The sequence below is a fragment of the Cervus canadensis genome, chromosome 23, assembly GCF_019320065.1.
Source record: "Cervus canadensis isolate Bull #8, Minnesota chromosome 23, ASM1932006v1, whole genome shotgun sequence".
NCBI classification, from domain to species: Eukaryota; Metazoa; Chordata; class Mammalia; order Artiodactyla; family Cervidae; genus Cervus; species Cervus canadensis.
Genome location: NC_057408.1, coordinates 43,859,799 through 43,876,492, shown reverse-complemented (window position 1 = coordinate 43,876,492; position 16,694 = coordinate 43,859,799). Strand labels below are relative to the sequence as shown.

Sequence of the window (16,694 nt, the reverse complement as noted above, 5' to 3'; positions counted from 1 at the left end):
TTTTCTACAGTAGCGAAAAAAATCAGAAACGACCAGTTACTTAGGAAATGGCTAAACTATATGGCCAATTAAGGAATACTACATAGCAATTAAAAAGGATGAGGTAGATATATACACTAATATGAAAAAACTTCCAAGATTCACTCCTAGTGAAAAAGACAAGTTACAGAAAATACATAATGTATCATCCCACTTTCATGAAAACAAAACAAAATAAAATCTTTATGGAAACCTGTGTGTAAAAATGCTTTTTTTGAAAAGACTATAAATTACATATCATTAATAAACAGCTAATAGAAGTTCCTCCTGTATCAGAGCAGGGGGCTTCTACTTTCTGTTTCCCATTTTTTTTTTTCCACAAAGGAAACCTAGTCATGCATTACTCCAGCAAAATACGGAAGTTTTGAAAACAACTATGTTCACATTTACTGATTGTGTATATATAAAATGCTTATTATTAGTGTTAAAAATTAGTACATTGAGAATTTGGTTACAGACCACTATAATAAAGTGAATATCAAAATAGTCACAAAATTTTTGGGGGCTTTCCCAGTGCATATAGTTATGGTTATACTATACTGTACTAAGTATGTAATAGCATTATGTCTAAAATATGAACATACCTTAATTAAAAAGTACATTATTGTTAAAAATTGCTAACCATCATCTAGCCTTCAGTGAGTGATAATCATTTTTGCTGGTGCAGAGTTTAAAATGTTGCAGAAATTGCCAAAATGTGGTAAACGTGACTCAATGGACATCAGTTTAAGCAAACTCCAGGAGATGGTGAAGGACAGCGAAGCCTGGCATGCTGCAGTCCATGGGGTCGCAAAGAGTCAGACACGACTGAGCGACTGAACAACCGCCAAAATGTGACACAGAAATAAGACTGAACAAATGGTGGTGTAAAAATGGCATGATAGATGTGCTTCACGCAGAGTTGCCGCACACTTTCAATTCGTAAAAAAAAAAAAAGGCAGCATCTGTGAAGCCCAATAGGGCATAAAAAGGCATAAATGGCATAAAACGAGGTTTGCCCGTGTTAGAGATGTATGTGCGTGTTCAGTTGATCAGTTGTGTCCGACTCTTTGTGACCCCATGGACTGTGGCCCCCCAGGCTCCTCTGTCCATGGAATTTCCCAGGCAAGAATACTGGAGTTGGTTGCCATTTCCTTCTCCAGGGTATCTTCCTGACCCAGGAATCAAACCCGAGTATCCTGAATTGGCAAATGGGTTATCACTGAACCATCAGGGAAGCCCCTGTGTTAGAAATAGTCTGTCACTGAACATCAATCCTAAGAAAGTAATTGGAAGTGTTTGTTACCTGAGGGCTATGAATTTTAAATGTTGAGATGTTTGAATTTAAAAAGACAGTTTTCATTTGAACATACAGTAGTACAGAAGTGCAGTCTAAAGATCCATTTTAAAAAGACTATTCCAATCAGCAAATTTACTAAGTTTTATTATGAAATTCCACAGATAAGCTCTGGCATTTAAAGATTAGAAAAGTGAGATGAAAATATTGCTTACAGAGCTAATTGATAGAAAAGTAAAGTTTACTCTCTAGTATGAAATTACAGCGAAAAACCACATGGAGTTGGAGGAGGTATACTGTATTAAGTTTTTTCCAAAGTGTACAATATAAGTATGTGTAATGCGATAATGATCATAAGGAATATAGGAAAAAGCAGTGAGGATTTTTCAAGATTCTTAAAATTCATTTATGAACCATAGTGTGCACTGAACAATTTTACGAAACTGAATAAGGTGATTTTGCTTTTCTGTCCTCTGTGACCACATCAGCTAATGCTGTACCGAGTGCTTGAATTTTGTTGAGTAGATTTTAAGTGTTCTCACCACATACACATACAAACACACACACAGTGTAACTATGTGAGGCGATATATGTGGTGAGTGACACGACTGTGGAAATCTTTCATAATGTATACTTACACCAAGTCATCACATCGTATGCTTCAATATACAAAATTTTATTTGTCCACTGTACCTCTTTAAGAAAGTTAGGGAAAGAATTGGTCCAGTTAATGAACAGAAGTCAAGCCCACGTGTATTTCACCGGATACATCATCAATGGCTTCAGTGGATTGCCTGGGAATTCCCAGCATCCACTGCACTTTCCAGGGCCAAGTCTATCACTTTTTAGCGAGGTTGTCCTGCTGCGGGTGCTCTAGTGCAGCGGTCCCCAACCTTTCTGACACCAGGGACTGATTCTGTGAAAGACAATTTTTCCATGGAATGGGATGAGATAGTTTCAGGATGATTCACACACATAATTTCTATGATGCTACTGCTAATCTGACAGGAGGCAGGGAGTTCAGACAGTGATGTGAGTGATGGGGAGTGGCTGTAAATACAGATACAGGTCTGTGGCCTGGAGGTTGGGGACCCCTGCTCTAGTGGAAAAAGCCTGTTAGTCAGCGTAACCACAGACAGGAGCGGAAGGGAATAAAAGCACAAATGATGTTAAGAATCACACAAAATTCACTGATGTGATTTGCATATACCACCTTCAGTGTAGTCGATTGCTGGGTGGCTTGATGCTTTCCTTCTATGATCAGAAGATCCACAGATTTTTCTCCACTGCTCACCGGACACGGCTTGGCTGCCACGCTAAGGGCTTTTTGATGGTGAACAGTGCAAGAACCAATTCATACTTTTGTACTGCAGTTCTCAATGCAACTCCAGGACCTGGAATTTCTGAAACACTCAAAGCATCTCAAGTAGAAAAGAAAAAGTTCAAACCAGTCACCAGATCCAAAATTAGCATTTTATTCAGAACGCTGGGGTCAGAGGTGTATCATTTATATTCTGGTACACAATACAGAGGCAAAGCTGTTGTCAGAAGTCTCTCCAGTTTAAAAGCTTTTTTTTTTTCATTTTTTTTTTAAAAAACACACACTGCAGTAGTGTCACCAGTGTCAGGCCACCCCTTTCATTTCTTGTCTTTCCTTTTTTTTTTCTTTTTTTGGTACAAATTATGTAAAACATTTGTGCTAAGAACTTTTCTCCCTCCCCAAACAAAAAAAGAAAATAAAAAATAAAAAAAAAAATTAAAAAATTAAAAATTGAGTATCCTAACTACAGCTCAACAATTGAATCAAATGTCACTTTGTTTTGTAAATACTTTATCCATAACGAAAGATATAAACATGCAAAAAACCTGAATCCATAGTCCAAATAATACATACACATGTTCTGAAGTTTCTGCACTTCTCCATAGACTATGCCAATAAAACATTATGTACACATACCATTTTTACAGTGAAGTGGAAAAAATACAGTAAATAAAAAAGTGTACATGGATTAAGACCAAAATGTGTCTAACATTCTAGTTTATGAAAAAATTCAATTTTGCTACAAATTGGTGATATGAAAACTCCCTTTATTTGCAACCAGCTGCGTAAGTTTTAAGATTTTAGTGGAAAAAAAAAACAAAACAAAACAAGAAACTAAAGTCTAAAACTAGAAGTAATGTACATTTTCCAACCTCATGGTCTCAGCCCCCAAGATAATAAAATTGCTCCATGAGTGGTTTGTCTTTTTAATTCCATATTTTTAATAAAAGCAAATGCGATGTAACAAAAGCGTGTCGAAGCATATCATGGTTTAACTTACTGCTCCCACCACAAAATATTTTGTCTTTTACTTATCATTTCAGAAATCAGTACCATTAAAGCCTTAAACATAAAACTAATTCCAATCTGAAAAAGGTACAAAAAGGCACATAAAATCCCAGTGCTTCTGTACTGTAAAATTCAAGTGTGACTGAGCTCAGTATTTTTCCAAACAGTATTGGATCACCGATATTCCCTCTGAGCCCAAATTGGTTTGCAGCCTCTGCCAAAGCCTCCAGCAAGCACTGTGCTAGTAGACTACAAAGTTAAAGCCTAGCTTCTGAATGCTTTTTGGGAATATCAGTTTCAATTGTTTGTACTTGTCCAGAAACCAAGTTCACCCTGAAGTTCAGTCGTCACCTCCACCGTACATGTCAGCGAGTTTCTTGAAGCGGGGCCCCCAGTCGTTCAGATAGTCATAGTCCTGCTCACCTCCACTACTGGATGAATTAAGGGAGCTCAAGGACCCGGCCGTGGAACCACTGCCTTCATAGTCAAAGACTAAGAGGGAGTCGTAGGGTGGAGCGGTGGGATCGTTGTCAGCAGCTTTAAGGCCCTGCAGTTGGGAAGACAAGGAAAGGATGAGAAGAGGGTTACAGTGAGCGAATCCACAAGCAGACGCTAGCGGTCCCGTGGCATCAAACACCTGTTTGTAAGTTTCAACCTGCAGACCACCACGTGTGCAACCCAGAGAAACTGGGGTTATCACTATGTTTGAAAGTTAAACAAAAATCAATGGATGTGTTTCCTCTGCAAAGAAAGAACTGTAAGGAATCTAGCTCAGTGAGGCTAGTGAGGCTGAGACATACCATGGGACGGGGTTAACTGGAGAAGGCAGTTCACAGGTGACAGAAATGAACCACCAACAGCCTGAAGCTAGAAAGGGAGGATCTTAAATGAAGTTTGGTAATGCATCAGTATAACAATGCATTGGACAGGACTAGTTTTGAATTATCACTCGTGGAGTGAGTTATATGAAACAATCTGGAAGGTGATGAACTCATGTGATATGCGGACCCTGATCTATGTAGAGTCAGAGTCATAAGATTTTGACAACGAACTGGCTTAGCAGGAATTACATGCAGGGCAAAAACAGACATAGAAATGAGTGCCACAGCGTCCCTGCCCTCTATAATTTACAACCTAGTAACAGGCATTACTATAGTATGACACAAATGATAAATAAGTAACAAAGCTATGAAATTTAGGCAAAAATCATCAGGATGCTAAAAACAAACACTGATTGGCTCAGAGAGCTGGGTGTTCAAGGAAGAAGTGGCATTCTATCTGACATAAACTTGGAAGGGTATCAGAGGAAGAATAAAGACAGGCCAGGTGTGATTATAACAAAAGCAAAGTTAGTCACTAAGTTAATAAAGAACAGAGTGACTTCTACCATCCACAGACTCTAGAAAAGTCATGATCCAATATCAATACACAGAATAAATATTGGGGAAGTGGATCCTAACAATCTAAAATTACACACACACACACACACACACACACACACAGGGCTTTTAAAAAAATTGAAAAAATAAGAACCAGTGAAATGATTATCAATAAACTTAACTCTTGTACAAAGATGTTTTTTATATATAACTCATGTATCTGCAGCTATTTCATAATTTCTTGACAAAACTTTAAGAATTTAATGTATGTCTATTTGCCACATACTAAGTATTTATTTAATTTTTTCCCACTTCCATTCTAGCAGTCCAAGATAAACCATGGTTAGTCTCCAAACAGTCACTCTCTCTCCCCACAACTCTGCTTTTTAAAATTTTGGTGGGCTCATTGTGGCTCCTCTTGTCCAAGATGTGATGAACCGTCCATCTTTAGATCAATCCTTCCAATCCACATGTTCCAATACATGTTTTTTTTTTTTTTTAAATCAGTGCAATGGAGGAAGAGGAAAAAGAGCATGAAAATTACGGTCAGTATGTGTAGTGTTAAGAGGTCAGACACTGGGGTGATACCTCAGCTCTGCATAGTACGAGTTTCGGGACCTTGGCTGAGTTCCACCAGCCCCATTTTCTAATCTTCAACTGTAATCACAGTAATACAATCATTATGAAGCCCAAATAAAATAAAGGTGACCCAAGGGTATCTCCCCACAGTATCTGGCACTTGTTACAGCTCAGAAATATTAGTGAATTAAAAAAAAATTTTTTTAAGTTTAGATAAAAAAAATTCTTGCTTTGGAATTTGAAAAAAGAAATGTGGAGACATGTTTTAAGGGAATGAGCGAAGGCAAAAGGAGAAGGGAATAGCAGAGATTGAGATGGTTAGATAGTATCACCAACTCAATGGACAAGAATTTGAGCAAACTCCGGGAGATGGTGAAGGAGAGGGGAGCCTGGCATGCTGCAGTCCATGGGGTTGCAGAGTTGGACAAGACTTAGAGATTAAACAAAAACAACAAAGGTTTTAAGAAACAAAATGGCAGTTGCTTGACTTAACCAAAAACCTTGAAAAAAAGTACACAATACCACTTCCTCATGCCCGAGTCTGTCTCCCCAACAATCCTAACCTTTAATTAAATACCACTTTTCATCTTCTCAAGTACACTATAACCCAGACATGCCTTTGTAAAGTAAAATAAAGCAAGTCTCCCTCAAACTACATCCATATATAACACAAAAATAATTTTAGATAGGATTTTCTTGACTGTATTTATAGAATAAGCTAAAGGACAAGTCTGTTAAGCCTGAGATGGGCAAACTCCAATTTCTCAAAATTCCTGATCTCTTTTTGTGGCATATTGTGTTACTGTCCTCAATGATTCACCACCCTCTCCCCATGGGTGGATCACATGCTTACAGCACCACAAGGACCACCCTGGAGCCAGCTGACTTCCCCAACCCATGGTCAGGCTCGGCCACCTGACTGACACTGGCCAATTAATGGAAACAGAAGCGTGGAGACCAGAAGAGTCTAACGCTCCATCAGCCACCTCATCTTTCTCCTCTGCCTGCCAGGAGAAGGGCCTGCCCCAGAGGCGAGTTTTCCTTCTGCCTGGATCCTAGAATACAGAAGACATGTGGATCATGGTATCAGCACAAAACTGGAAATACAGAAAGGTGAAGACTAAGATGAACTGGAAAGCAACAGTGGTGTGGTATCACGTGTGCCTGTATTCTGGGAGATGAAAGCCATGACCTGTGTTTCCTGTGACTTAGAATAATTACTGGAAGCTGCCTGGTTTTCACTGGGGTATTAAAGGGCCTGAGACTTTCATCAAATGTTAACACCACCTAATTGACATCCTCAAAACAGATATCAGTTCAGTTCAGTTCAGTTCCTCAGTCGTGTCCGACTCTTTGCAATCCCATGGACTGCAGCACGCCAGGCTTCCCTGTTCATCACCAGCTCCCAGAGATTGCTCAAACTCATGTCCATAGAGTTGGTGATGCCATCCAACCATCTCATCCTCTGTCGTAACCCTTACCCTCCTGCCCTCAAGCTTTCCCAGAATCAGGGTTTTCTCCAATGAGTCAGCTCTTCTCATCAGGTGGCCAAAGTACTGGAGTTTCAGCTTCAGCATCAGTCCTTCCAACACATATTCAGGGTTGATTTCCTTTAGGATTGACTGGTTTGATCTCCTTGCAGTCCAAGGGACTCTCAAAAGTCTTTTCCAACACCACAGTTCAAAAGCATCAGTTCTTTAGTGCTCAGCTTTCTTCATGGTCCAATCCTCCATCGATACATGACTACTGGAAAAACCATAGCTTTGACTAGATGGACCTTTGTGGCAAAGTAATGTCTCTACTTTTCAATATGCTTTATAGTTGGTTGGTCATAGCTTTTCATCCAAGGAGCAAGCATCTTTTAATTTCATGGCTGCAGTCACCATCTGTAGTAATTTTAGACACCCCCAAAATAAAGTCTGCCACTGTTTCCATTGTTTCCCCATCTATTTGCCATGAAGTGATGGGACCAGATGCCATGATCTTAGTTTTCTTAATGTTGAGTTTTAAGCCAACTTTTTCACTCTCCTCTTTCACTTTCATCAAGAAGCTCTTTAATTTGTTATATCAAAACAGATATAACATTGGTAATAATCTAGTCCTATACTCACTATCAAGAGTCCCAAAAGAATTTCCCCCTTTTTTTCTATTGGAGCTCTACAATGTTGTATTATTTTCTGCTGTACAGAAAAGTGAATCAGCTCTAAGGATACATATATCCCCTCTGTTTTAGATTTTCTTCTCATCGAGATCACCACGGAACACTAACTAGAGTTCCCTGTGCTATATAGTCAGTTCTCATTAGTTATCTATTTTATGCTTATGAAGGTGGCACTAGCAGTAAAGAAGCTGCCTGCCAATGCAAGAGACGCAGGTTCGATCCCTGGGTCAGGAAGATCCCTTTAAGTAGGAAATGGCAACCCACTCCAGTATTCTTGCCTGGAAAATTCCATGAACAGAGGAGCTTGGCAGGCTACAGTCCATGGGGTTGAAAAGAGTCAGACATGACCGAGCACAGCACAGCAGTGTATATATGTCAATCCTAAACTCCTGATCCACCCCACCCCATTTCCCGCTTGGTATCTGTGTTTGTTCCCTATGTCTGTGTCTCTGTTTTCTGCTTTGCAAATAGGTTCATCACTTTTCTAGATTTCACATATATACATTAATACATGGGATGTGTTTTTCTCTTTCTGACTTACTTCACTATCTATGACAGTCTTTAGATTCATCAAAAATATTTCTTAAAAATTTTTAACTCCTACTATGGCTTTCTGATCATTCTGATAGTTGCTGAATCTATGTTTCATTTCTACATTTAAAAAAAAGAGGTTAAGGCTATAAAACCCATGAGAGGTCACTGCTAGCCAAAACATCAAACGCTGTCTCAGGTTCTTCTGATTACAAAAGGGCAAATCCCACTGAACTTTTCAAGAATTCTTAGGCGAGCCATCTTTCTGGGCTGAAGGTTAAGTACTTTAAGTCCCTGCCACTTGGAGAGCACCAATTTTTATCCAAGAATAAAATATGACTTTTCTGGGTAAGGCATTATATAAATTCTGGGTACTATTTTGGTAATTCTAAAAAGATCATAGTCAAGTCCTTAGAAACTGATCATGACAGGCAGGCAACCAAAGTGAACACACAGATAAATCCGGAGTAGTGGGGGCACAGAAGCTCTGATTTTTCCTTATGGAATTCCTTTTTTTTAAAATTTATTTTTGGCTGTTGTGGGTCTTCGTTGCTGAGCTGGTTTTCTCTAGTTGTGCTGAGTAGGGGCTACTCTTCATCGCAGGGCACAGGCTTCTCGTTGTGGTAGCTTCTCTTGTTGCAGAGCACAGGCTCTAGGGTGCTTGGGCTCAGTAGCCGTGACACACAGGCTTAGTTGCTCCACAGGACATAGAATCTTCCAGGGGCAGGAATGAAACCCAAGTCCCTTGCATTGGCAGGCGGATTCTTATCTACTGTACCACTAGGGAAGTCTCTGGGATTCCTTTATTTTTTGGTGTGGACACCATTTCACATGATGTCTGACACACTTTTGCCAGATTTACAAAAATCTATAGGTGTTTCTCTCTCCCTACTGGGTCTGACTACATCTGTAAGAGGATGTGTTTGTTTTACCTTTCCTGGAGAGACAGATCTTGAACTCTGGATAAATCTGAACTAGTTTCTGCAGTCAGCTGCCTCTGTCATATCAAAGCTGCAGCTCTGGCTGAATTCCTGGTGACCTTGTATTTATAGACTTCTGATCCCATGTTTTATGGTGGAGACATGCTTTACAGGGACCATAAACACCCACATTCTTGTGTGAAGGAACACATGAGGGATATAAAACCCAAGAGTTAGTCCCTAACAGTCAGTCTCCTATTGTCTCAAATCTACTAACTCAGTTCAGGTCATCATTACATCCTGCCATTAGTTGCTCAATTGTGTCCAACTTTTTCTGACTCCATGGACTATAGCCCGCCAGGCTCCTCCGTCCATGGAATTCTCCAGCCAAGAATACTGAAGTGGGTTGCCATTTCCTTCTGCAGGGGATCTTGCCAACCCAGGGATGGAACCCGGATCTCCTGCACTGCAGGCAGATTCTTTACTGTCTGCCCCACCAGGGAAGACCTCCAGGGAACATCCTGCCTGGACCATGGCAAAAGCCTCTCTAGCAGGTTTCCATGTCCCCAGGACTCTACCTGCTTCTATCTTGCCAACTACTATTGGTTCCTCTCTCAGACACTATTAGATTTTTTGATGTCACACCCCCAACCCCAAGTAAAACTTTCTGACTGCTATCCCCTGTAGCAATGCTTCCAAAATAAGGGAGGAGTCCCCCTGGGGGTATGCAAGATGATTTTTAAATGGTACACAGGCATTTTAAAACAATTTTTATTTAAAAGAAGTTAAAATTGAAAAAAAATTTAAATACATCATAAAAGCTGTTTGTAGACATGGAAAAGACTAGGAGGCGTTACTTAAATGCCTGAAGCCAGATGTTAGGGTAACCTACAGGATATAGTCAAAACCCTTCAAGGAGCATTCATTTCACCTTTCCCTTGTACCTCTTCTCAATTCCAGCATCCATAGCTGAAGTATTCACTAAATTATTCAGCAAAATTCCCCTCAAACCTAAAAACATCTTATTTTTGGAGTATCTCCATGTTATTTACATATTCATTTCCTGCTAGCTGAAATGTGATTCCTTTTGTTTAAAATGTCCTATGTCATATTTTTTTCATTTGATTAATTTCCATCCATCTATCAATCTGTTTAAAGGCCATTAAAAATGTCACTTCTGTTTCCTGGAATTCTTCCCCAAATCGTGACTGAGAGGAGTTCCTGTGGTCTCCCTGGTCCTCTTTATCTCTATCGCCATACTTTGGTTATACTGGATCATGACCTCCCTTTCTGCTGAGGTGGTTCTGTAACTCATTTCAGATGCTGCACACGCTGCCTGACATCCAACAGCTATTCTAGATGGTAATTTGTACTGTTGTCCTGGGCTTAGTTTGCTCACTTTGGCACCTTGCTCATGTTTATATTTATACCTTTCAGAAGAAGCCAGGATTTAGGTTTAAAATATCTGCAAATATAAAAGTATATCATGATCATATGACAGTTAAATTCTGTGACTTATGAGTGCCAACATTACTACATCCTTTTCTGGAAAATTCACTTTACTTCAGTATTTTTTTTTGGAACTAGAGCTTTTTACTTGTTTTATTTACAATTAAAGGGCAGTACGAAGTTTTTACTCTTGAATAGTAACTTGTAATGATAATATGATACTGATAGTAATTAAGAGATTTTACAGTCACTATACTAAGCACTTTATGTGGACTGTATTATTTCCTCCTCACTGCAATCTTAAAAGGAGGGTCTATTATTATCCCCATTTTATAAATAAACTAGAAATCTAAGTGATTACATCTAAGGACCCTAACCTTATACAAGGTAACAGAGCTGTTAAATGAGGCACTTGGATTTGAACTCCAACGCCTAACTCTTGTAAGAGTGGACAGAGATATGCTTAATTAAATTTAATTTAAATTTAATTATTAGGAGAAAAAAGGCAAATATTTTAAACTTTGGTAGTTATTATAAACAAGTTATTCCAGGAGTACCTTCCATACGTTTTTAAATAATATTAATTGAAAGTTGGTCTTTTAACTGATTTGGTTAAAAGAAATATGCCCTTGGTTTTTCTATTTCTGAGATAAAGAAAAACACAGGATTAATATAGTTATTGGAGGTATGCTAATATCTACTGTTGGCCTGAGATTAAATTACTTTTAGTTTCAACTTTTTACCCTCCAAAGATCTTATTTAAAAGTTTCAAAACAGAATGAAATTCTGTGCTTGAAATTCAAAATGTGTGATTTGGTTTACGCTATCTACCAGTCTAGAAATGTTATCATTTTTGAGATTCATTATTTAAATAAACAAGGTAGAAACTGTTCTCATGAGCTTACCTATTCTTTACACCTATAAAAACACTCCAATTATAATCTCCACTATATTCTTCTTCCTTTGGAACATTCAGTACTATGCTAAATCAAATAAAACCTGGAGATAAAGAAATCTGTTTGCATTTTAAATGTAGTTATAAAATGTGCTTGAGTTCTTTCTAGGTGCCTTCAACTCAAAACTTTACCTGTATTTATTTTTATCAGTCTAGTTATAGAAAGATACCAAACAAATCTTAGTGGGTGTGTTAGATAGAAGAATCTACATAGTGAGTTTGAATGTTATCTCTGATTTAGGTCTTTTAACGGTTTGAGTCCACTGAACTTTCTCACAGAACTGATCGTCACATCCCTGGACCCACTTTGTAGTTGTTTTCTGTGATACCTTAAACGCTTTAGACTTTCTGTGTCCAAAAGTAGGGCATTTCTAGGTATGGACTCTGAGTTCCCCTTTCTTCTCCATATTTCTCTGTCTTACAACCATGTTCAGTTTTGAGGATTTAGCAGTCATTTGGGGGATGATTTCCAAAAGTGGTCCTTTTGTCCATTCATGTCCTCACCAAACCAGCTTGCCCACAAGGGTCCCTCAGGGATGCACCCTTCCCCCTGGACCACCTGAGGGCTCTGAGGGATGAGCAGGGATGCTTGGATAGGAGTAATGGAGGGAGGTGAGTTGTAGGTACAAGCGGATGCCGCTGATGGCGCCCATCCGTACTCTGCGTGCCTGACCCTTCATGGGCTGATAGAGAGGAACTAATATCTTAGAAAAAGAGCAAAGGGCATTCCAAGCAGGAACAACTGTGTGGGGCCTGGCACTGGCATGGAATTACAAGCTGAGATAAGGAACTACAAGGAGAGGTCTCTGTTGCCTGCCTGGAGAATGCAGGTGGGGGAGGGGCCTGAGACGAAGCTGGACTGCCGAGGTAAGAACCAGATCCAGCGGGGCATCCTGCGCCTGGCACGGGGAGACTTCAGATGCTGGAGCGCTTGCCTGGTATAGAGACCGTGCGAGGAGCACCTCGGGGAACGCACACCGCGAGCCTCGCCCTCTACTGTCTCATCTATGTATCCCTGGCACTGGATGTACACAGTACCTATATGGTAGTTATCCACTGAATGAATGATCCTAAACCAAGCCCAAGAGGACTGCCAAATGAGCCGTTTCTAACAAAGGCAGACAATTTTCAAATTACGAATGGGCTGTATTTCAGAAGTTGATGTGCAAAGTCAGTTGTTCAGAACAAACTTTTTCATTTAGGTATTCACACATTATAATCTCCAGCCACTGTTGGAACTGCGTACCTGGGAAAGCAGATTTCCACATGGAAATTCCTACTGTGCACCTCTTCCTACTGTGCCGTTAGAACGGTTGGGTCACTGAACCGTATTACCTAAATACTCTCCTCTCTTTACTGAAGGAAGTTCAGTCATATGTTTTCAAAAACGGGGACTTCCCTGGGGGCTCAGTGGCTAAGAATCCGCCGGCCAGTGCAGGGGACACAGGTTCGATCCCTGGTCTGGGAAGATTTCTACATGCTGTGGGACAACAAAGCCCGTGAGCTGCAACCACTGAAGCCCAAGTACCCTAGATCCCGTGCTCCACAACAAGAGAAGCCACTGAAATGAGCAGTTCACGCTCCACAACTAGAGAGTAGCCGCCCCCTCCCCCCCGCTGCAACTCAAGAAAACCTGCACAGCAATGAAGAACCAGCACAGCCAAAAATAAATAAATAAATAAATAGGGCATGCCCCACACACCTGTCACAGTCCTTGAATTCCTTGCAACAACAGAATCTAGGAGCTACTCAACACAGTAGATGCTTAGGTTACACAAAGAAGGTCAGGAAATCACCCTCATCCCAGAGAGAATGGACATGCTAACAGAGGAGAGAGAAATACCAACAGTTACACCCCATGTGAGGGCTATGATCCAGGGAGCATCTTGGCATTAATAATAACCCATCACAGAGGTATCAGAACAGCTTCAGAGAGAAGAGGATATTTGAGCTGCATCTGAAGGCTAAATGGGTATCTCCTGACAGCTAAGAAGGAAGGGCTTCGGAAAAGCTGTTGCTGTTGTAAAAGTTGTTGTTGTTTAGCCGCTCAGTCGGAAAAGTTAATTTATAGTTAAGCCTCTGATGCTTTTGAGGGGCTACAAATAGTTTGGCGGGGCCGCAGCACAAGAAGGGAATATGGATGGAAAGGAGGGCAGGACACAGATTACAAGCAGCCTTAGAAATGACCCTTAGTGCTTGAACTTTGTCTTGAGAAAAGAGGAGCGTCCCGATGGAATGGAGGAGTCCCACAGATCAGCGATACTTCAGGGACAGCTTCAGGTGAGTATTTGTTGAATTTCACTGAAGCCAGAATTCTTGCTTTATGAAAGTTCAGTGCCTATACCTACATTTAGAAGATTCACCGTGTCTTGAAATCCAACAACCACAGGAATAAATAATAAGGGTGAAAGCTAAATTAGAAGTAAACTCATCAGGCATGATTACATATTCAAAAATATCTAGTTATATATTGTGTGTGTGTATGTATATTCCTGCCGATTCCCCTAACCAAGCCTACTGTATAAATAATCTGGGAAAGTCAGGGCATATTTTTATACATAAAGGAGTTACATGCACTCCGTTTTTGCCTTCTGTTAGCTTCTAAATCATGTCTACTACAAATTAACCTATTAACTATTTAACAGAATTGAACAGATATGTTCAAAAAGCAGCATGTATTTTAGGAATACATGAATGAATATTCATGTAATGAATATTTGTAAAGACAGATTAGCGAATTGTGTTTCAAAATTTTTCCTACAAACTATAAGAGCATCTAAAAACTAAGGTAGATTGATTATGTAGATGTAATATATGATTATTTCAAGGAAGCCTAGGAAATGGGGCTTCCCTGGTGGCTCAGATGGTGAAAAAAAAAAAAATCTGCCTGCAATGTGGGCGACCCGAATTTGATCCCTGAGTTAGAAAGATCCCCTGGAGGAGGGAATGGCAACCCACTCCAGTATTTTGGCCTGGAGAATCCCAAGGACAGAGGACCTGGTGAGCTACAGTCCACGGGATTGCAAAGAGTCGGACATGACTGAGCGACTAACCCTTTCATTTTCAGGAAATGAATCTTATCAGCGCAGGACTGAAGGCAATCATATACAACAGATGCTTTCCACTGTGAAAGGCACTGAGACCAATCCTGGCCTTGCTGTTTCTGAATGCCAGGACACGGCCAGAGAACATGAGTCCTGTCATTAAACTAACAATAAAAATTCCAAAGAAGAATTGCAGTAAAACTGTAGACATGATCAAAAGAAGCAGTATTAAATCATTTGACTTCAAAACTTCAGGATTAAATGTAGCAGAACTCTTGGTCAGTAATGAAATAAAAGAATGCCATAATAATTTTGACAGTGGAAATCATTATCTGTTATATTCAACAGAGAATTAGCCTGCCTCTTGCAGAAGCTCTTAAAACTCCTCAACTAGACAAGTATTTAAATCACTCACATAATATTTAATTTAGCTGCGCTTCCTGCTAATCTTATTTGATGGAACTCTCTAGTCGTTGGGTGCATGTGTGCTAAGTTGCATCATCTGTGTCTGACTCTTAGTGGCCCTAGGAACTATAGCACATCAGGCTCCTCTGTCCGTGGGGATTCTCCAGGCAGGAATACTGGAGGGGGTTGCCATGCCCTCCTCCATGGGTTCTTCCCAACCCAGGGATCAAATCCGTGTCTCTTATGTCTCCTCACTTGGTAGGTGGGTTCTTTACCACGGAGTCACCTGGGTAGGCACTGAATTCTCTTCATTTGTGGGATTCAAAGGGTAAGTGTGAGGGAAATGAAAGCGAACTATTATTGCATGTATCAGTGCTAATAAATGAAATCAGAATACACTATAATATCATTGGGGCTTTCCTGGTAGCTCGGCTAGTAAAGAATCCACCTGCAATGCAGGAGAGCTTGGTTCGATTCCTGAGTCAGGAAGATCCCCTGGAGAAAGGACAGGCTACCCACTCAGTATTCTTGAGCTTCCCTGGTGGCTCAGTCGGTAAAGAATCTGCCGGCAACATGAGAGACTTGGGTTCGATCACTGGGTTTGGAAGATCCCCTGGAGGAGGGCATAGCAACTCACTCCAGTGTTCTTGACTGGAGAATCCCCAGGGACCGAGGAGCCTGGCGGCCTACAGTCCATGGAGTCACAAAGAGTCGGACACGACTGAGCGACTTAAACACAAAGCATAATATCTTTGGCCTATTGATTACTTGTAATCATGGGAAAAATCCTTGGGAGAGAATGTGACTAATACCGGTAACATATAAGGCTGTGATTTACAAATACAGAATAGTAGTTGACAGATCTCTTTTGGGCTGATCAGAGCCATGTCATCTGTTCTCTGTTACTGAAGTCACATTGGCTTTTGCACAAAAATAACATAGAAAAAAAAGCTGTATTTTAATGAACTACATAGCTATATTCTCATCAAATTGTGGTCTCTATAGTACTTCTGTTGTTTAGTTGCACAGTTGTGTCCAATTCTTTGCGACCCCATGGACTCTAGCCCACCAGTCTCTTCTGTCCATGGGATTTTCCAGGCAAGGATACTGGAGTGGGTTGCCATTTCCTCCTCCAGGGGAATCTTCCCGATCCAGGGACCGAACCTGAATCTCCTGCACTGGTAGGTGAATTCTTTACCACTGAGCCACCCAGGAAGTCTCAATAGTACTGTTAGCATCCAATAAACACCCTTATAGAGAAAGAGAGTCCCTCTCGGCACCTCATTAATGAAGTCCCCGATGTCCCCCGGGTGCGGGGCTGCAGATCGAACCGGGTACTGGGGCTCTGCATGGATGGGCCTCTCATCCAACCGTCGGATTCCAACTGGCTTGATGGCATCCGGCTCCACCGTATCAGGCTGCTGGAGCTGGCTCAGATCGTAGTCCTGCAAGAGACAAAGGCAAAACCCCATGGGAGACGGGCACGAGGACGGGAACTTACAGCCTCTGTTTCTAAATGCATACCCAGAATGCACAGAAGTGAATGAAGTTTAACATAATGGAAAAGTTGCCACTACGAGCTTTTCATGTTATGATTAAATATTGCTTTCACGCAGCTCTTTCTTCT

The 16,694-nt window shown here is 40.6% G+C and overlaps 1 protein-coding gene across 2 annotated transcripts in view; it reads right to left on the bottom strand.

The window, feature by feature from the left end:
• Positions 1-2,769: 2,769 nt before the first annotated feature.
• Positions 2,770-16,694, bottom strand: part of CDH2 (cadherin 2) — a 248,102-nt gene continuing 234,177 nt past the window's right edge. For both annotated transcript variants that reach the window (XM_043444109.1, XM_043444110.1), the window contains 2 exons: positions 16,348-16,512; positions 2,770-4,191 (listed from right to left, as the gene is read on the bottom strand). In XM_043444109.1, the coding sequence (XP_043300044.1) occupies positions 3,985-4,191; positions 16,348-16,512 (372 nt within the window). In that variant the 3' untranslated portion in view covers positions 2,770-3,984. The remainder of the gene's footprint in view (positions 4,192-16,347; positions 16,513-16,694) is intronic.